At 31.4% G+C, this 22,733-nt stretch overlaps 1 protein-coding gene across 4 annotated transcripts in view; it reads right to left on the bottom strand.

Moving 5' to 3' along the window:
* Nucleotides 1-1,242: 1,242 nt before the first annotated feature.
* LOC134695855 (uncharacterized) overlaps nt 1,243-22,733 on the bottom strand; it is a 29,424-nt gene continuing 7,933 nt past the window's right edge. Inside the window, exons 1-13 of one of the 4 annotated variants that reach the window (XM_063557305.1) lie at nt 21,837-21,882; nt 19,477-19,589; nt 18,290-18,399; nt 17,410-17,621; nt 14,042-14,257; nt 10,990-11,106; nt 10,087-10,452; nt 9,561-9,650; nt 8,444-8,641; nt 7,887-7,988; nt 6,231-6,371; nt 4,725-4,911; nt 1,243-3,523 (exon numbers count right to left, since the gene is read on the bottom strand). In XM_063557305.1, coding sequence (XP_063413375.1) covers nt 3,313-3,523; nt 4,725-4,911; nt 6,231-6,371; nt 7,887-7,988; nt 8,444-8,641; nt 9,561-9,650; nt 10,087-10,452; nt 10,990-11,106; nt 14,042-14,257; nt 17,410-17,621; nt 18,290-18,399; nt 19,477-19,506 — 1,980 coding nt within the window. In that variant the 5' untranslated portion in view covers nt 19,507-19,589; nt 21,837-21,882 and the 3' untranslated portion in view covers nt 1,243-3,312. Of the gene's footprint in view, nt 3,524-4,724; nt 4,912-6,230; nt 6,372-7,886; nt 7,989-8,443; nt 8,642-9,560; nt 9,651-10,086; nt 10,453-10,989; nt 11,107-14,041; nt 14,258-17,409; nt 17,622-18,289; nt 18,400-19,476; nt 19,590-20,571; nt 20,751-21,836; nt 21,883-22,733 lie in introns of those variants that run through there. The other 3 variants (XM_063557304.1, XM_063557302.1, XM_063557306.1) reach the window with 3 other exon arrangements.

The raw sequence follows: 22,733 nt of genomic DNA, 5'->3' as shown, positions 1-22,733 counted from the left end.
AAAAATGCTATGAAAATTTTAAATGCAAATCTTTATTTTTTGGAAACTTTCTTGTCAATGCCTGTTGCAATTTTAGCAATAATTATAACATCTCAGATATTTCTAAATTTACAGTATTAAGATTTTGTAAACATAGGTTGATATATATCATATCAGCTAAATTCATTCTAGATTATAGCAATTTATCATATGTTTAGTAGTAAATACAGTAGTTTTGCATATGTGATAAATAGCCTGCTATTTAATCCATATCGCGCAACTTTGATGCGCACCCTTTATCGCATACCCTTTATCACACCCCTACCCTTTATCGCATACCCTTTATCGCACCCCTACCCTTTATCACACCCCTACTTTTTTTTTTTTAAATTTTTTACATAAAGTCAGTTTTTGTTTTTTTGGCTTATGAACAATTTTCCTCAATTTTTTTTATGACATCATTGTTTGGTATGTGACGTCACAAACGTCGTTTTCATATTGTATGTGACGTCAAGAACGTCATTTTTTCCCCTTAATTTTTGGCACACTAAATGCAACTATAAAAAATACAAAAATAAACAAAATATTTTTAAAACAACAGCACGTAAATTGTAAGGTAACCAAGGTGCTTCGGATTAGTAATTGAGCAGTTCTTTTTTAAGGCCTTTAAAACAAGACAAAAGTAGAACTGAAGGTAACCCAGTGCTATGAACCAGAAAACAGTTCATATAATACTCTTCTGTTGAAACATATGATAAAGCGTATAATACATGGCAAAATCCGTATCACATGCCGTATCACCCTCGACCAATATCATCCCTCGGGCCTAAAGGCCCTTGGGCTGATATTGATGTCTCGGGATGATATGACATATGATACGGATTTTGCCATGTATTATTCTCTATATACATGATATACTGGCAGTGTTGTGTCTAATTTTTTTACCACTTAGTTATTGTCATGGTAATGAAACAAAAGACTAGACAATTGTTATCTAGTATTGCATGCACACCAATAGCAAGTTCAGTTTATCCCCTTCATATCCAGTCAAGGATACTACAAATCATATTTATTTATCGGAAGATGTAAGTTATATTTACTTTGCAAAATTATTTTTTTAAGATTTAAATTTCTATCATTGGCAGATCCAAGGCCCAGGCCCCTCATTTTTGTGGGAAAATTTTGGTTGATTATATAGGGAATCACTGAAGCATGACTGGAGTGGCCCCCCTTAGGTCAGTCAGTCAGTCAGCCCCCCCCCCCCCCCCCTTTATGAAAAATCTGGATCCGCCACTGTCTATTTCAAGATTTGAATGATCTCCCCTTAATCTTCTTAGATATATACTGCATACAGATGTTGAGTAGCTGTACAGGCTCTTCAAATATTAGACTTTGGAGGTTGGTAAATGTGCAGTAATTTGAAGATCTATAAAAATGTCCTTGTCCATAAAATTATACTTTACTGAATTAGAAAGACAATGTATTATTTTGAAATAAGGATGGCACTAAACTGTTTAAACATAAATTTTTGTAGGGTTATAATTTTGTTGTTTTGTAACAGTTCGTAGGGATTAGTTTTTTGTTGTTTTTAAATTGAAAAAGAATGGTGTAAATGTCCCTTTTAAACTGACATTTAAACTCCATAAAACTAATCTGATTTTTTCAAATAAAAAATCAATAAAGCATTTAAAAGTAACAGTGTGCACTTTTTCAAAAGTGTTGTGACCTGCACATGTTGGCTGGCTTTTACACACCTTTGATTTTTTATCCAAGGACAATGATTGTGCAATAAATGTATTATTAGACTGTTAAAAAACATTTATTGACAGATCTTGATCATTATTTATTACTGTACACACAAAAGATTGGGCTAATCATCTGAATGAAAGAAAACGTTTTAATATTGCTGTCTAATCAATTAAGCTATTCTTTTCATTGTATAAATGATGTCAATATGATTTTGTCTGATTATCAAATTAAATAATGTAAATATTTTGAATTCAGATTTGGTAAATCAACAGTTAAATTTTGGTTGAGGTTTTAATTTCATGGACAAAATAAACGAAATTAATTATTTAAATCACCAACAAAAAATTTCTGCTTTTACAGTACAAACATTTGATAGCAATTCACTGGAAACTTCTTTTCAAGTCCATCATTAAAAATATCATTCAATATGGCACCAAATTAATCAAATACAACATACATATAATAACATAGAAAAATATGGCACCAAATTATTCTCCTGTAACATATACAATGTATATAACATTAACAAACTATTAGTCAATCTGATTGAAACACAGAACATGTTTTCTTTGATCACACCACCGTTTCTGGGTGTCACAGCAAAGATAGCTACATTTTAACTAGAAGGTAAAATAAACTCTTGACATTGAGATATGTCTTTCCCTTTTGTAATTCATAGTATTGTACACTGAACACAAACGGGAATATTCAAACAAATAAGCGATGCAAAACATTCAATGAAAATAAACATGACTGTGAAAAACAAGGTCAAACAAGAATGTGTCCAAAGTACACAGATGCCCCACTGGCACTATCATTTTTCATGTTCCATGGACCCTGAAATTGGGTCGAAAGTCTAATTTGGCTTTAAAATTAGAAAGATCATATCATAAGAAGCATGTGTACTTAGTTTCAAGTTGATTGGACTTCAGCTTCATCAAAAACTACCTTGACCAAAAACTTTCACCTGCGGACGAACGAACGGACGGACGAACAATCAGGACCACAGACCAGAAAACATAATGCCCCTCTTCTATCGTAGGTGGGGCATAAAAATCTCAATCAACTGAGATGTGTCCTTGTTAATTAAACTGCAGGTGGTTCACCCTAAACTGACATAATTACAAACTTATACATTGTAAATACTGTCCCAACTGCCACTGTCGAAAACAGCATACCCTTAGTCTTGTTTTATACTCTGCCATCAAGGCTGTACAAATATCAAGCTTTTTGTCATTGATTGGCATGAAATTTTCCCATTTAAGGTTAAACACAAATCTTTGACTCATACTTTGCATACCAATTGCTTTGTTTTACTTGATTTTCTGTTAACTAAAATGACAACTAAGAATATTTCAGCCTTCAAAATTTTGAAGGTGCTACAATCAGATCATTAGAACAACTGAGAATACATTACACTTGTAATGGTTATTTAGGTGGATCCAGGGGGACCTGCCCCCTTTTGTGGTAAAAATGTGGTTAATTATTTAGGGAATCACTGAAGCATGACTCAAGCAGGACACGTCCCCTCCTTATGAAAAGTTTTAGATCCACCACTGGTAAGTGAGTACACATGACTGTATTTTAATTAGATTGACTATGATCAGTTTTGTAACATATATCACAGAATTTACAATTATTGTGGAACTTCTTTATCTCCGATAACACATCTTCCCGAAGTGAATGTTTTTTCGAGAAATAATATGTTAGATGTCCTACTCTAAAGTCATGTGCAGGTAGTTGTTGAAGAATATGGTGCATGTGTCCATCTTCTGGATTTCCTTTCTTATGATACCTGGAAAAAATGATAGAATAAGTCAGACAGACATAGAGAGATAGTTAAAATGTGCACTTGACTTGAGCAGTATATTAAAACTCCATTTGATAATAAATTGAGGTTTCATTATATGAAAAAATACAATAAATTCTCCTAATTATGAAGAATTTACTTCATATGGGGGGGGGGGGGATTTCCCCCATGGAGGCTCCCAAATTGAATTTTGAAAGAGCAATCTTGTCCACAATTTAAACAATACAATTTTACAATGACTTTAGGCTTATAATAGTATGAAGAAGCCAAAAACAACAGTATAATGTATGGAAATGAAGTTAACAGCATGCAAATGAATTATATATAAATCTGTTAATCTATTTCAGGTTAGAAAACTGTAATTTATTGAAAATTGATTTGTTATAAGAACCCTACTAAACAGACCAAAATCAATTATTTCCTATCTTAATGTACCAAAATCAATCAATGTATTATACATGGACATAAATTCACTTGCAAGAGGTTGATTTCTATCCCACACAGCTCATTTATTACTTTAAAAAAATTTGATAACATTAAGAATTCACAAGGCCTTGAACTTGGTTACTTCCAATCCTTTGAAACATCATTTCCTATTTATATGCATTATATGCATTTACTTTTCTACATTGGCTAGAGGTATAGGGGGAGAGTTGAGATTTTTTAACCCCGCCACAATTTTGCGCCTGTCCCAAGTCAGGAGCCTCTGGCCTTTGTTAGTCTTGTATGATTTTTAATTTTAGTTTCTTGTGTATAATTCGGAGTTTAGTATGACGTCCATTATCACTGTACTAGTATACATATGTTTAGGGGCCAGCTGAAGGACACCTAGGGGTGTGGGAATTCTCGCTACATTGTAGACCCATTGGTGGCCTTCAGCTGATGTCTGCTCTATGGTCGGGTTGTTGTTGCTTTGACACATTCACCATTTCCTTTCTCAATTTTATGAGATATCCAAATATTATTCTACATATATTTCATTCTGATATCACATATTTATATCGTTATATTTATATCACATCTAATTAAAATCATACTGGAGTCTGATAGTCAAACTGATGCACAAACAAAAAATATATACTTATGTTTAAAAAAGTGAGGCTTAAAAACTTCCCTGGAATTTTTTTCAAACCAGAAGTGGTAGGTAAAGTGAATGAACACAGTACAAAGATTTAAAGTTGCTTACTCTATACTTTTAATTTTGAATCCCTCCATAAGGCCATAAAATTTAACAAATCCTATCCAGCAATGTGATTCACTTGTGGTTGTAGGGTCCAGCATATGACAAATATTACTCAAAGAGCTTGATGAACCATGTTGATATAAAGCATCTGCTAAAGTCAAATTACAATGTTTACACTCTTCGACAAAATCTGAAAATAAAACAAGAAAGTTTTAGTATGAAATTGTAAACAAACAAATAGATGTGTACTAAAATTTATTATAATCAAAATTCTTTTAAGCACTTAAGGGTAAAGAATTCACTATGTGATATTATGAATTTGAAATAAAACAATACAAGCAAATCTTAAATTTTAATTGGAGTTATCTTCCTTCATTCATGATTTTTAAGTTGTAGTTAAGTCAATATTTTTTATAAAGGATTCATATGCCATTCATTATATGTAATTGTTAATAAAAAAAGTTTTCTGGACATGTATGGTAATACAAGATGGTTTTGATTCGATTTCATGCAAATTTCACATTGGACTGTGACCTAAAGATCTGTTACTAATGATAGCTGTAAGCCTGTAATAATCTTTTGGTTAATAAGAAAACTAGTAATTGATATAAAATGCGCCATACGTTGACCTATAGTTGTTAATTTTTGTGTTATTTGGTCTCTTGTGGAGAGTTGTCTAATTGGCAATCATACCACATCTTCTTTTTTTTTTATATCACACAGCACAGTGTTTACATGGAGGTTGATGCCAAGTTTCAGAACAGGATGATTTGTAGTTCCTGAGCAATATAGATAACATTTTCATACACAATATAAATAAGAAGATGTGGTATGACTGTCAATTAGACAACTGTCCACAAGAGACCAAAATGACAGACATTAACAACTATAGGTCACTGTACAGCCTTCAACAATGAGCAAATCCCATACTGTATAGTCAGCTATAAAAGGCCCTGATATGACAATGTAAAACAATTCAAACGAGAATACTAACAGCGCCTCATTTATATAAATAAATGAATGAAAAACAAATATGTAACACATAAACAAACAACAACCATTGAATTACAGGCTCCTTACTTTGGAAAGGCACGTATATAAATAATGTGTCGGGGTTAAACATGTTAGCGGGATCCAAACCCTCCCCTTACCTGGGACAATCACTATGTGTAAGAAACATATTATAAGAATTTGACCTGAACTAACAGGAAAGTGATTTATTTATAGCTGTCAATATCTCTGGAGACTGTATATTTAGCTATATAAGCTATTGGTTATTTAGGTTGTTAGGTTGCTGTCTCATTGGTGTATACCAAACATCCTCTTTTATTCATTTGATTTGTTGTCATACTTCATTCTATAAAGCTTTCAATACTTTCCAAGCAACAACAGAAACTCAGAGTTATAGCAATCACTTATCTTTTAATTTAAGTAATTCTTCAATTACATCTTAACTCCACCAATCACATTATGACCAAAGAATAATATCAGATTTTAAATGGTAATTACTTTTTTTATTCTGAGACATAGCCTCACATATGTCAGAACTTGAAATGTTAGCACCATTGGAATAAATTGAGGAAAAGGGACTATTTCTGTCCTGAACACATACGGCTTCATCTGGTAGAGAAGGGCTACCTGGACCATATACTGCAATGAAAAACAAAAGCAAGTTTATGGTAATTCATAAAGTTGTCAACAATATGCAAAACTACTGAAAAAGAAAATATATCACATGGTCTGAACCAATCGACTTAAAAACCGATCTCTCATACTCCCGTTTTCTGATATGTCGCGTGGGAGCGACATATCAGAAAACGGGAGCATGAGAGATTTTTTTTTAATTAGATTGGGTCTGAACATCACCATAGAATTTCATTGAATGTTAAATTGATGTTTCTGTATAGATAGATTGAAAAAACATATTCAATTTGGTTAAATTCATGTATTGTTTTTTCTTCTTTTTTTCTTTACACTCAAAACAACAACTTGTACCTTCTTATAAAACATAACAAAACGCTCCTCTACACATATGTGTGCGTTATAACAAATTGCTCAGTCTGAAAAGTCCATATTTTGTTCTTGGCCTGTAAGGTCAGGCACAGATTTTACTTGATAAGACTTGATCAGACTCAGTCTCAACCTGTCTTGACCAGTCTTGACTCAGTCTCTACCAGTCTTGACATGTCTTAACCTTCTTGTCTCAGTCTTTATCTTTAAATTTAGTTTTGACTGGTCTGAATTGGCCCATCTAACTAAATTATATATTGATCTTACAAATTCCAGCTGGCTATTTGGAGGTTCATTGCTGTCAAGTTAAAAGATTTAATTAAGGTATAAAAAGAAATCAGATATTAGTCACCTTTATTTTTTTATAACCTTTCTCAATCAACTATAACATGATAAAATGGCTTATTCAAAAAGGATGTAGTTACGATACTGTTTTCATGTCATTAAAGATGGCATGTTTTGGAAATTATATTGACTCACTCTTATGCGCCTGTCCCAAGTCTCTGGCCTTTGTTAGTCTTGTATACATTTTTTCCTTCAAATTTTAGTTCATTTACATTTTTTTTAGTTTAGTTTGACATCAAATTTCACTGAACTGGTACACTTTTTTGTTTAGAGGCAATATGAAGCCCTCTTCTGGTTGTTGGATTTTCTTGCTGTGTTAAAGAACCATTGGTGGCCTTTGATTTTTGTTTTATTTTCACTTTGACACATTCCCCATGTCCAATCTCTATTTCATTGAGTTATCTTACACAAAGTGATGACAGATGGATGGATAGAAAGTCATACAGACAAATGGACAGACAACGTACAGTAGTTGTCGTTTGTTTATGTAATATATACATGTTTCTCGTTTCTCTTTTTGTTTATATAGATTAGATCGTTGGTTTTCCCGTTTGAATGGTTTTACACTAGTAATTTTGGGCCCTTTACAGCTTGTTGTTCTGTGTGAGCCAATGCTCTGTGTTGAAGGCCGTACTTTAACCTATAATGGTTTACTTTTTAAATTGTTATTTGGAAGGAGAGTTGTCTCATTGGCACTCACACCACATCTTCCTATATCTATAGACAGACAGTATAATATACCTCAATATTTCCAGTCTTTGACAAGCAATTTATAATAAAATGAATGCACAATCAAGATTATATTCTAACCTTCAAGTAAATTTTCTTCAACTGTTAACATGGAATCTGTAACTAAAGTGTTGTACGGCAGAGATTCAGCGTTTTCACCCACTGGCTCTGGTCGTTCCTTATCTGAAAAAGTCAAACTATTGTCATGAGTGACCATCAGTGTTAGTTGACAAATCATGATCCAAATAAATTGAAAACTATAAGCAGTAACACATATCAAATTGCTAAATCTGCCATGTGTATAGACCAACAGTTTTCATGAACATTCTGGAGAATCTGAGATCACCCCCAGTTTTTGGTGGGGTTTGTGTTGCTTAGTGTTTATTTTCAATGTTGTGTTTTGTGTACTTTTGTTAATCTGTTTGTCTTTTCCATATTTAGTCATGAGGTTGTCAATTTATTTTTGATTTAAGAGAATGTCTCTCTGTTATCTTTCACCCCTCGTCTTATGCAATAACTGGAGCAAGACTTGCTCATACCTTCAAAACTGTAATGAGCTGAAGATAAATAATAAAGAGAAATGTTAATGATATTTAGAACAACCAAGGCATCTTTTCATGCAGATTAATTAAACTTACCACAAATTGTAATGATAAAGCAGCCTGTTTGTTTCCCTTGTTTACTATTGTCTTTTAATTCCCAATTATAAACACCTTCATTGTTTTTGCTGGCTGATCTTATCTTATAATAATTAAGTTTATGTTCATCATATTCTCTATCTAAAATGAAGTCTGAATCTGTTTGTACTATTTTAGATACTATTATAATCTCACTACCTACAAAAATTATTCACAATATTTAGATAAATTTTCAAACCACAAATTAGCATATGAAAGTTGAAGTTTCTGAAAGAACAGTCAAACCTTGTGTTGAAACTTGGAATAGTTGTGGTATTGTATAAGTCCCTGCAAAATTTATGTTTGATCCATGCATTTTGAACTCTTTTAAGTCAAACTTGCATTTGGTTTATGCCAATTTTTTATTAATTTGATTCTACTTCTAGGCACATATATATTTATGTCAAATTTTTTGAGGGTTGGACCTATACTTTGAAATATCATCTTGAAACCAGAATGTTACACTTTCAGTCTATCCATTACTTTTGTGACCTTTGACCTATTTAATTCCTCAAATATAAATTTCTGTAAACATTGACACTGACCTTTGATCAATTGACACTAAATCAATAAGGGACTTGCTTATTTCCTATAGGCATTCTCAAGCTTAGTGTGGTGAATTTTAGACAGATTGTTCAAAACATATCATTCAGCGACATAAATACTGCACCCATTTCGTTTTTTCAACTGCTGCTGTGACCTTTATCTTTAATCTTATTACTTATAAAAAAAAAAAAAATCAGCAGAGGATTTTCTCTTTACATGGGGCATTATCGAAACCAATTTTGGTAAAAGTTAGACATAATTATCAAAGATGTCATCAAGAATCCAACAAAACTACTAAAGTTTTAAAATAGCTGATTTGACCTTGACCTTTACCATGGTGAAAACACAATTTATACATGCTATAAGAGGCATTATAAAACATACATCAAAGGGATGGCATTCAGATTTTTTAAACTTGGAGCAAGACTTTGTCCCAACTCAAATTAAATTAGCTTTCAATTGAAAATCAGATGTCAGATCATACTCCACCTAATAGTTATATCTACTTTTTGTGTAATATCAAAGTTATTACCTCTTATGACACTGTAATAAATTCCATCTTCTCTGTAACTCTCTCTCAACCCACTTACTTTCACAAGTAAAGGCTGTGCTGGTTTTGTATCTATAGATAAAAATATTTAAAAAAAAAAATTCAGCAACTTTGTCTTGACAATGTTGGCTTAAATGTATTAGAAAATTTCTCAAACAGAATAATTCTCGTGTGTCATGATTACTTAGCCCTCTAAGAAAATTTTAAAAAGTTTAATATCATACCTCTACTTTTACATAATATTCTATAATTGCATCTTTACTTTCATCCAATATTTGCAATAGTAAGAGCATGATACCCTGGTATGTATTTGCATTAAATCATATAGTCTCTTTTTATAATGTTACAGCCATATGTTAACATTTAAGTACACATTTTTAAATTCATACCCTAAACTCTGTACATATATGCGTACTTTTGTACAATGCTTTTTCAATTAAATATTTTATGTTTTCACTTGACAGTAGCATTGGACAGATTTAAAAAAAAAAAAAACATTTACATTTACCATAAACACTCTTTAAAAGTGGCACTTTTTCCTCTTTGATAAGGTCCTCCTTTGACCTATCCACCGAAGGATGATTTTCTTCATCTATTTGAGGATCATGACTAGAAGTGAATTTCTCATCTTCATCTATTTTTATTACATTTTCTCCTCCCTGGTCACATTCAGTCTCAATAATTGTGTCCATGCTGATTGAACAAGTATCACTTTGAACACCAGAATCAGATGATTGTGTGACACTTGTCCTATTATCATTGGTGTTTCCACAGGATGAGTCAGGAAGCGTAGAACTTTCTGATATTGTATGCAATTCCTTTCTACTTGAAGAACTGTCTTCACTAGAACTAGCACTGCAGATCTCTCTTTTCGCTACAAAATATTGTAACATATAAAAAACATGAGGTTAAGAAGGTTAAGTCCCCTAAACTTAATTTAAACAGCTTAGTTTTTACATTTTCCTGTTAGACATCAAAGCTACTTTCAATTAGTCAAGTCACCCTATTTTCTTTCGTTGAACAATGTATGCTCTATAATCATTTTAGAAATCTTCTCAAACATGCATCTGACCTCTTAAATTGTGTAATGTGACTTAAATAATATTTGGTTGAGACAAACTAAAGTTAGAGAATGGAAACAATTAATCCGCAGTTATTCCATTTGTAAAGGGGTATAATTTTAGAAAATTCAAACTTGATCTGTGATTTGTGAAAATAAGCATTGTGAATAATTTTCATAACATTTGGTTGAGGCAAACTAGAGAATGGAAACCAACTTTGTGATGTATGGACAAGAATAAAACTTAATCCCCCCTCCGCTACGGGAGGGTAAAAAAACCCTTCTTAGTTCAAAATTGAGTGATGGATTAAAATACCTGGTTTGTAAATAAATTTTATTCATGTGCCTTACCCTGTAAGTAGCAATGATGCCATAACCTCTTCTTGCAAGTTACTATTAATATAACTGCAATTATTATTGAACAAGGAACTATCACAAACACCATATATTTCCAATTCTCTGAATCACCTGAAATGATAAATGTTTAACATGTTTAATCCCCTGATAAGACTGATTTTTTACTTTATTTTTTCTATGTAAATTTCACTGATTATTGTTGACATGAATTTATTCATCTTCACTATCCTAGGGTTAAGATTCATTCCTTAACTCCACCCATGGCAGATTAAGCAAACATTTGTGATAACATTGTTGAACCATCTATCGTTTGATTAAAGTCGCGCTCATTATGAATACATTATCCTTGACCAATGGAAGCACTTCTAACTCTCTTCAGTGTGGAGGTGAAAACATGGTAGCATCTAGATGCTAAAGCTTGGTGAAGCAGGAAACGAAACATCCACACGTTCATTATCACTGAACAAGTATATATTTGTTTAGGGGCGAGCAGAATGACATCTGGGGTGTTGGAATTTTTCGCTACATTGAAGACCTGTTGGTGACCTTCTGCAGTTGTTTTTTCTATGGTCAGGTTGTTGTCTCTTTGACACATTCCCCATTTCCATTCTCAATTTTATTGCAGGAACTTCTATAATCCTGATTCAGTGATTAAGAACATTTAAATTGTCACTAAACATTGTCGTATGTTTTGGGCGTAAAGACTTGTTGCACAATAAGCATGTGGCAATTGTTTACATGTGTACACTTTCTACATTTACATGTGATCATGTTATAGGTGCTTTTTGGTTGGATGTAGACTTGCTTCAATTCCCTTTCTATTATTTTTCTCTCACTAATTTATATGTTTACTGATAAGTGCTAGCCTACTGATTGCCCTTGGAGCCTCCTGCAGATGTCAGTATAATTGTAATCTCCTAGTTATAGCAGTAAAACTATTAAAGGGGCAAAATTGAAAAAAAGAAATAAAAACATAATTAGGAAGGGACATGTAGCAAGTCTAGGTTGGATGCAGTCAGTTACAACTGCAACCATTGAAAATCATTACCTTATGGATCTGAAATTCTCTCTTAATCCGCCATGGGTGGAGAGGAGGGGAGTGGATCGTTACCCTTGGCTAGTGAAGATGAGATTTATATTGCTTTTTTTTTTAACTTTTTTTATCTAAGCATCAATGATTAGTATAATATTTAATAAATGAAACGCTTGTCTGTCATTCAAAATTTAATCACTACGATGAGTCAAAGGTTCTGGACCTTCCATTACCTTAAGTAAAGGACAAGGTTCACTTTTGGCACAAAATGGCCTTAAATATCAACTTTATCATAAAATAACAAATAGGTCACAAAAAAATTATTTGGTTCCTAAATGGGTCTATTTCAAAAGCCTTAATGCTAAACAAATCAGTTCTTTTCATATCATAATATTCTTCAAAGTAAGCCCATTTTGGACATTTTTTCAAAATATGATGATTTTGTGCAATTTTCAGACCTATAAGCTTGAGAAAACCCTTGGCCTCCACCTACAATCCAAAATGTTTTGTGGCCAAAAGATTCCCATTCTAATATATTGATATAAAAACTTTTTGGATCTTAGATAGAGGCCGAGGTTAACTATGCTAAACAATCAATATTATGGCAAAGAAATGCCAAAATTCACCTTAATATACAAATTATGTTTTTTCAAGGGGTCATAGCTTCATAAATTTCAAAGGAAGGGCTCATAAAAAGATATTTTTATCTTAGTAGTATTTCTATGTGAAATTTGTAATTTTTTGGCCCGATTTAAAAACATCAAAAATTTAGGGCCAATTTTAACCCTTTGTGAACCTTCTCCTTTGAATCCCAGCAACAAACATGCAATAAGATCAAACAAATTAATTAATCAATGGTATACTTCAAATTCAGAAATAATTGAAAGTTTTTTTTTTATTAATGTGAGTAATGCAACCACTTGACTAATGCAATTGTAAGAAACACACAATTCTGAACTTAAGGTGGTACCTAACACTACAGGGAGATAACTCTGTAAAGTCAGCTTAACGTTTTAATTACATTGTGTTGTCAAAGGAATATTAAGCTTCTCAATGATCAAAATCGGTGTTTGTCAAATTGCTATATAACCAGTGTAATTTTTCTGACAAAACGGTTGGTTCAATTTTTTATTTTTTTTTATATTTTTGTTGAAGTGTCAAAGTGAATACTTTGACAAAATTTTATGAAAATTAAACAAGCCAAATTGATTTTAGTGAAAGTGTTGGTACCACCTTGAAGTATTCATGTTGGGTGAAAAAAGAGAGAACATATGGTATGAAGTTTAGTATATATATTTCATAAAGATTGAGAGAACCCTGGGCCTTAAAACAGGTACTAGCTGTCATATTCATGTTCACTGATTTAACTCAAATTCTCATATTCAACTTATAACATACTAAAACCTATATCCAAGTGAAAAAAAAGTCTTAAACATACAATTTAGGATGCATATGATAAACTTGCAATTATATTTCAGCATTTCATGTGTATTTTAGTCTTAACGTCATCTAATTAACCAATGAAGTGACCTTCGGAAAACCTTGACAGCTTAATAGACTGATATTAACATAAACAAAAATATAAATAAATAGCAAACTGGTGAAATTGGATTTTTCTAGTTTGGGTTGATTTCATATTGTAGGTTAAAACGAAATGTTAATAACATTTCCATCTGTACATGTATAAGAATAGTTTTTTGTAAATCAAATCAAGTCAATAAAATGGTTTCTCCTTGTTTAGCTTTCAAAGTATAGCTATAGGTTACCATTCTTTTACATCTTACCTGTCAAGCTTGTAAAAGTTGGCTCAGAGGGGAATGTGAAAACCTAAAGTATACGAATGACAAAGTATGCACAAGAAAGGCAATATATCACAAAAAAATACTTCAATTTTGTTGCCAAGTGATCTTATAAGTAAATCTATAATATCATAAAGGAAATCATAATTATTTGATCCAAAATGAAGTTAACACAAATCAATTTCTCTTAATTTCTTATACCTTATTTATATACCTTTGTTTTTGTCTTTATCTCGACAGGAAACAGATTTTGGTTGGTTGTCCCATGTTTTGTTCTCTCCACACCTATATGCCTTAGCACCAGGATTAACTAGAATCATATTGTCTTTAGTACACCTAGGGGTACATGTTGTATAAACACTAACATTGAGGGATGCAACTGCATTGTCACAGGTCCATTCTACACGACTGATATTTGGCAGTACACATCCTATAAAAATACAAATAATATATATATAATAAAATATTTGTCCATCTGATGAGTTGAGCCTTTTTCAACTGATTTTTATAGTTCGTTCTTATGTTGTGCTGTTATACCACTGTCCCAGGTTAGGGGAGGGTTGAAATCCCGCTAACATGTTTAACCCCGCCACATTATTTATGTATGTGCCTGTCCCAAGCCAGGAGCCTGTAATTCAGTGGTTGTCGTTTGCTTATGTGTTACCTATTTTTTATTTCATTTTTTTATATAAATATAAAGGCCGTTAGTTTTCTCGTTTGAATTGTTTTACATTGTCTTATCAGGGCCTTTTATAGCTGACTATGCGGTATGGGCTTTGCTCATTGTTGAAGGGCGCATAGCGTGACCTATAGTTGTTAATGTCTGTGTCATTTTGGTCTTTTGTGGATAGTTGTCTCATTGACAATCATACCACATCTTCCTTATATATATAGACATAGTTGTATATATGAATGCCTGAAATGGCTTGTAAATTAAATGTATTTACTGTTTGAAAATACAACTGTTGATATATCAAAAACATCTGAACTGAAATCCAAATTAAAAGCATAAAATAAACAAAATAATTCAGAGGTCATGTAAAGTGTATGATAATGAAAAAATAACAAGCATTTTGTGAGTATTGCATAGCAATACAAAAATGCAGACGACGACATGGTAGCATGATAAAATGCAAAAAAAAATTGCGGTCTTAAAATTTGTCCCATACCAGTTAGACATTTATTGTAATCAAAAGAAATCTAACTTGTTCTATAACTTGTCATGGTGTAAAGGAACTACATAAAATAACAAACAAACCTACAACTAAATTCTTCAAACAATTTACTCTAGGAGAGGGAAAACATTCAAAATGATATTTATCTCAATTAATACATTGTCTTTGACAAATCTTTTAAAAAATTAGTTATTTCCCTATAAACAGAAATCTAGTAATAAATACATTTAATTCTAGGGAAAGTTAAACAAGTGAGTTATTTCCCTTTAAACAGAAATCTAGTTATTAAATAAGTATTTAAGCAAACATTTAATTCTAGGAAAAAAGCTTTAACTGAATAAGGAGAAAAGCTAACATTGTGAAAATTTAACTTGACCTGTAAGTTGTCATGATAAAACACCATATGGCAGATTCCATATAAGAAAGTGAAACAACTCCCATAAGCATGTTGAGCAAAAATCACAAGCAGTGAAATTTCTGTTTTTGAATACATGCTTTACTAATAAAGATAAAGACAATTTGACCAAAAAAATAAATTATGAGCATCATCCTTTTTATTATTTCTGACATAAGATTTGACAAACTTTATTATTTCTGACATAAGATTTGACAAACTTTATTATTTCTGACAAAAGATTTGACAGACTTTATTGTTTCTGACATAAGATTTGACAGACTTTATTGTTTCTAACATAAGATTTGACAGACTTTATTTTTTCTGAATAAGATTTGACAGACTTTATTATTTCTGACATAAGATTTGACAGACTTTATTATTTCTGAATAAGATTTGACAGACTTTATTATTTCTGACATAAGATTTGACAGACTTTATTATTTCTGAATAAGATTTGACAGGCTTTATTATTTCTGACATAAGATTTGACAGACTTTATTTTTTCTGAATAAGATTTGACAGACTTTATTATTTCTGACATAAGATTTGACAGACTTTATTTTGTCTGACATAAGATTTGACAGACTTTATTATTTCTGACATAAGATTTGACAGACTTTATATTTCTGACATAAGATTTGACAGACTTTATTGTTTCTGACATAAGATTTGACAGACTATATTTTTTCATACATAAGATTTGACAGACTTTATTATTTCTGACATAAGATTTGACAGACTTTATTGTTTCTGACATAAGGTTTGACAGACTTTATTATTTCTGACATAAGATTTGACAGACTTTATTTTGTTTCTGAATAAGATTTGACAGACTTTATTATTTCTGACATAAGATTTGACAGATTTTATTTTTTCATAAATAAGATTTGACAGACTATTTTTTCTGAATAAGATTTGACAGACTTTATTATTTCTGACATAAGATTTGACAGACATTATTTTTTCATACATAAAATTTGACAGACTTTATTATTTCTGACATAAGATTTGACAGACTTTATTATTTCTGACATAAGATTTGACAGACTTTATTGTTTCTGACATAAGATTTGACAGTCTTTATTTTTTCATACATAAGATTTGACAGACTTTATTATTTCTGACATAAGATTTGACAGACTTTATTGTTTCTGACATAAGGTTTGACAGACTTTATTATTTCTGACATAAGATTTGACAGACTTCATTTTTTCTGAATAAGATTTGACAGACTTTATTATTTCTGACATAAGATTTGACAGATTTTATTTTTTCATAAATAAGATTTGACAGAAAAATTGAGTTTTGGAAATAAGATTTTGACAGACTTGATTCTGACATAAGATTTCTCATACATAATAAGATATTTTGACAGACAATATATATTTAGTTTTTTTAACTGACATTAGAAATTAAATCCTAGTTCAAAGTCATTTTTAAAACTCCTGGAAAATACTGCAGCCTAAGATCTAACAAGATTTCACCTCAGGTCAAATAACTTTAACTGTTAGACCATTCAAATGTTTCAGACATAAGAAAACAAGTTTGACAGGTCTTATGTAGGAAACATATAAATTTAAACAATTGCTTGAATAAAGTTAAATGAAAGAATCAACATGCATTTGTCCTTATGCACAGCATGATTTACAGTTTTAACTGGCATATATATTGGAACCAACAATGATTTTGAAAGTTTTTACAGCAATGTTCCTGACATTAGATTTTAAATAAGTGCAATCACTCCTACAAATATTTACAGTCGTCATCATGACCATGAAAATGAGTTCACAGACAATGACATATGACAGTCAGAAAATAAATCTGTTAAAAAAGGCAACCTTTATATCTAACGTCCTCTTGATCATTAATGCAGGCCTGTAGCCAGGAATTTCAAGGGAGGGGGGGTTATTTGGACTTATGAACTGGACTTTTACAGTCACAGTTTGAACAGAACGTTGACTTGGGGGGGAGGGGGGTTCGTCCCCCTGGCTACGGGTATGTAATGTTTACCTATAAACTCTGGTTTCAGTCCCATTTTGTGGTCACATATACAGAAAGGCCACTTATTAGTCTGCTTTACTTCATCTTTTGTTGCATTACAAGAATCACGACTTTCATCTTCCCCTACTTGAAAAGCATCATTATATTTGTCTGATTTCACTGCTTCTATGGGACAATAACAACATACTCTATGAATCTGTGCTGCTGTGTCAAACCAACGACTAGACAATAAATGAAAGAAATATATATAAACCAATAAACATACAAAAACTTTTAATAACTGTGCTATTTAGAATGAGAAAGATAACTGTTACTATTACACTACAATTAGACTGTGCAATTACTTGTTTAACTTTCACAAAACTTGCAACTAGCTGCTATATGGAACTATGAATAGATATTTGAACCACACTTTATTGTTAACTGTTTAAACAATTTTGAAATCTTCTTTTTATGTTTACTGTAAAGAGTTGAGATGCATTTTCTACATGTTATAGCCTTAACAGTCTGGTATTATTGACATGTTTTCTGTACATGTGTTTTTACAGTCTGTGAAGAGAGTCTGTTGTAGACCCGCCAACTTTCACAATATACATGATATATGGTGAATTTCCCCTATGAGATGTGATGATCTTACTTTTGATTAAATAAACTGAACAATTCAAATTACAGGCTTTCAAATGAGATAAAGGATATCTTAAAACATGTGCTAACTCATTTAAACAATATATATTAGTCTTGACAGTAGGGGATTAAAAATACTTATGACAATTTCAGAGGAACATTTCAAAGGTCCTCTTGCTCTTAAAATCTACCATTTAGGTTTCTAAAAGTAGGCAGTAATAATATCTACAAAATACATACTCGATTAGTAATAAAAGAAACTTACTATTTTCCTGTTTCACCATTAACCAAATTATATTCTGCTGATGAAAGGGAGATAATCCAATGAAATATAATGACTATGGAATATACTGAAGTAGTTCTGAACTGAACTTGCTGAAAGAGAATAATACAAATACTTCATAATCAAGAAATTTTAATTGGCTTAATGTTTCACTGTGAATAGTAAGTAGTTTATGTTATGCAGCACAGTTAGTAGTAATAAGATTGTATGAACAAATCCAATACATTATATTGACAGTGAAGGTTCATTTCCCACCCACCCACCCCTTTTTTAAGACTTCATAGGAATGTAAATAGTGTGTTATGTAGAAAATAGGTGATAAGATACATGTATAGAGATAAGTCACCCTCTGTAGACACATTATTAATTTTGACTCCTTGCTGACCAGTCATATTCTCTTACCTCAAAATATTGTATGCCAAGTAAAGTATCGGTATTTGGACTGACCACAACCCACAACTTCACACACTCAACAATGCTCAAGGCAACCACACTACCACAACTGACCCCAGACCAATCAGATGGTCAACCAAGGTGAAAAACAACTTCATCATTGTAACTCAGTATTATAGATTTTAGTTTTTAGCTGAAAACATCAGTCAAAAGTTGAAAAGGCAAATTCCTTTTTTAAAAATAAGTATTTAACATGTTATGAGAGTGGAAGAATAACAGAATATTAATTCACTAAGACTACATTTTACCTTTGAGGGGGATTGGGTTTGGCTAAGCATGAATGGTGGTTGTATTAATTCAATTATTTACAAATTGTCAATTATGTAAAGCTCAGGATATTAAATACTTCCTTGAGTCACAATACTTAGTGGGAGTTACATGTAGTGTATAACCCAAAATTTCAGTTTGAAATATTCCTGTTTTCTATTATTCAACAAAGTAGATAAGTTATCTTTCTGTTGCATGTTATTAACTATTGCATGAATGAAGCCTATACATATAAACAATTGTGATTTCAAATGATTGTACATGTTGTATTGAATACATTTGTATATTAATTACTTCTTAGTATTGGGCTTGCATGAGATTTAATGGAAGACATTGCAAAATCCCACACATAAATTTTTAGGAGAAACTGTAATTGTTACAAGAAATTTAAAATAGATAAGGTCCAGTCATACAACAATAAAAAAAAATAATATTTAAAATATACTTACATATAAATTGTCTAAGATTACCATTATCATACATCTTTTGTTTGAAGACTTATAAACATATCATACAAAACTTTCATCATATTCATGTCTGCACCATATTGTATACACAAATTCTGAAAAAACATATTGTCATTTGAAATAAAAGGCCCTTTCAAAACAAGGAAAAATTAAAGGGCGCACTACGTTTGCGCGCATTTGGGGATTAAAATGTTTTACGTTTGCGCGCAGCTTTTGATTACATTTGCGCGCATTCATTTTACAGGTAAACTCAGGTAAACATATAAATAAAAATTAAATTAAATTATAATTGACTATATATTTTATATTTTCATAATAAATATGACTATCAATTATTAATTTTGAAAATATTTCTTAATTCAAACTATATATTGTTCATATTGAATTATAAAACCAATTATAAAGTGATCATTATAAACTCTGTAGTATAGCTTAATACATGTAACTTCATTGCGAATATTTCAGAGTGAAAGGTTTAAGTTAGTTTATAAAGTTACACCAAGGCACAAACATGGAGTTTCGACACGTACCTACATGTAAAGTAATGAAATTATCAATACTTTTACCTTTAACATTAGCCATGTTTTAGCGTTTTTTAAACATTTTAACATTTCTATCTGTACATATTTCTAGGATTTAGTGCTTGTGCATAATAAAACGGACTTATCTTGCTAAAAATCCCACTTTCACCTCATCGTTGGTGAGTAGGGGACCAAGACTAACAGAATGAGTACTTATACTTGTAAATAATTGAACTAATTGTAAGTAAATAAGTATTATTATCTGTATTTTACCTGAGTGTACCTGTCAAAAAAATGCGCGCAATTGTAATCAAAAGCTGCGCGCAAACGTAATGATTTTTGCGCGCAAATGTAATGGTAATGCGCACAAACGTAATGCACCGAAATTAAATAACAGGTATGAAAAGTTTATAAACATTTAATGACCTGCACAGTGAGTGTTAAAACAATTGTTGTGTTCAACATGTCAAAGTACAAATATGAATTTTAAGAAAACATCTTCAATTTCTATGAACCTTTTGGTGAATATTTTACAAAATAACTTTTGATAAATTACCATTGACGAGGAAGCAAACTATTCCCACAAATTGTTTATTCTAATTGTTTCTCCGAAAATGTTAGTAATCATGGCACCTACACATTTACATGTAAATTCCAAGTACATTAGCTGCTAATAGCACATGCATATATATGTTTTTATCCTGTATGTTTCTATCCTGTGTATTTTCATGTATAACAGTGCATAATCATGATAATAATACTTGTGTTATAATCTGAGTACAAATGTACTTCATAGTTACGTAATCTGAGTTTCAATCAAGCTGAGATCAAATACAATTTTCTTATGATTTGTTTTTCGTGTTGATTTCACATTTCAGATTTCTTAAAATGTTAAATTATACAATATATTTATATAATTATATCATGCATAGCTTTTTTGGCTATTGTTAAACCTGGTCTTTCATTTAAATGTTGTTCTATTTATATACACAAATTCTAGCCAGATGATGTAGTATTTTTATAAATATTACACAATGAACCATCAAAAGAAAATATAACAAATGGACAATCATGATTAAAAAACCTGGAGGGCAATAATGTGCCTGAACCCCCTTCTTGGAAAATTGCTTAATTACATAAGGAATCACTGAAGCGTTACTGGAACTGGTCCTTTCTTAGGAAGTCAGTGGGCCCCCTTTATGAAAATATCTGGTTCTGCCAATGGCAATGATTTTAGAATGAAATTTATATACATGTAATAGAAACTGAATGTCACAACTTAAATGGACATTCCCAAGAATACATTGTACCTCCCTTTCACAACATTATAGCATAAGAAAATCAAAATGTATTTCTACATGTATAATTATATATATCTATATATATATATATCAGACAGCTGGCAATCATAACACACATTTTTTGACTCCTTAATTGTGTACCTAGTGCCATGGGAAATCCCTTAGTCATTCCACAGTGGCGGATGCAGGAATTTTCGAAAGGGGGGGTGCTAGCCCAGGGCAAAGGGGGGGTGCAGGGGGGGTGCAAACATATGTCCCGATTCAAATGCATTGATCGGCCAAAATAAAGGGGGGGTGCGGACCCCCGGAACCCCCCCTCTGGATCCGCCACTGCTCCATCAGGTGAATAAGAAAAGATTTACACCCCAGTCATTGAAACTGTGATCAATATACATGATATATATAAATGAACCTTTCATATTATTTCCTTTAATTTTATCATGGTTTTAATGACCTATTTTTGCTCAGCAAAATTTTTGTCAAAACCATCTGAACAAGTTTCAGTGTCAACCCTCCTTACCTTAACATGGGAAGTGTTTATTAAAGTCACAGCTTTAACCTAGAACTATCTTTTCCCTATAAAAATTTAAATGTATGTTTAAATGTATTCATAAAGATTTGTAAACATAGTAAACAATTTAACAAATGGTTAACAAGGGGGAAAATAGATTTATTTAACTTCCTTCTGTCATGTCTTCAGAAATGACATTGGTCAATAATTTTCTGAATAAAAATAATTTCCTCTTCTTTATATATTTAACAGACTAAGGAAGTCAACAACAAAATTTGCAAAAAAATTTTTTGTTATTATTGTAATTTACCAATTTTATCTGAAATCTGATTAAAATTCCCCTTATATTTAAAACAGTTTCAGATAAGTATATAACTAGAACAAATAAAACATATTTCAGAAACTTAATTGGGATATATTTTGGGAAATTTTGCATTACTATATATATATACCTTTGCTTTGGTTTTAAATATTTCCACTATAAATAAAGCATAATATTAATTACATATATATTGTGTATATATATGTATGTATGTATGTTCCTTTCTCCCTCCTTTATTACAGTATATATTATAGATATGAAAAATTGATTTTGAACATCCTGTTGAAAAGTTTACCCAGTATGACCAATGAATTGAATTTACCCTTTTCTTCTCGGAAATTGTCATTTGTTCAAACATAATTGCTTCCTACAATGCGCTGAATGGTAAAAGTTATTTATTGTTGAATTTCACAGAATTTTTTAAAATGTAAATTTATACAGCTGTACATAAATTTGTAGAAGTTGTCTTTAGGCCGTATGGTGACCTATAGTTGTTAATGTCTGTGTCATTTTGGTCTTTTGTGGATAGTTGTCTCATTGGCAATCATACCACATCTTCTTTTTTATATTTAGAGCTTCTCTTT

Source organism: Mytilus trossulus, chromosome 14 (assembly GCF_036588685.1).
Source record: "Mytilus trossulus isolate FHL-02 chromosome 14, PNRI_Mtr1.1.1.hap1, whole genome shotgun sequence".
NCBI lineage: Eukaryota > Metazoa > Mollusca > Bivalvia > Mytilida > Mytilidae > Mytilus > Mytilus trossulus.
The sequence above is the reverse complement of the archived record's forward strand: the minus strand, read 5'-3'. Positions and strand labels throughout refer to the sequence as shown.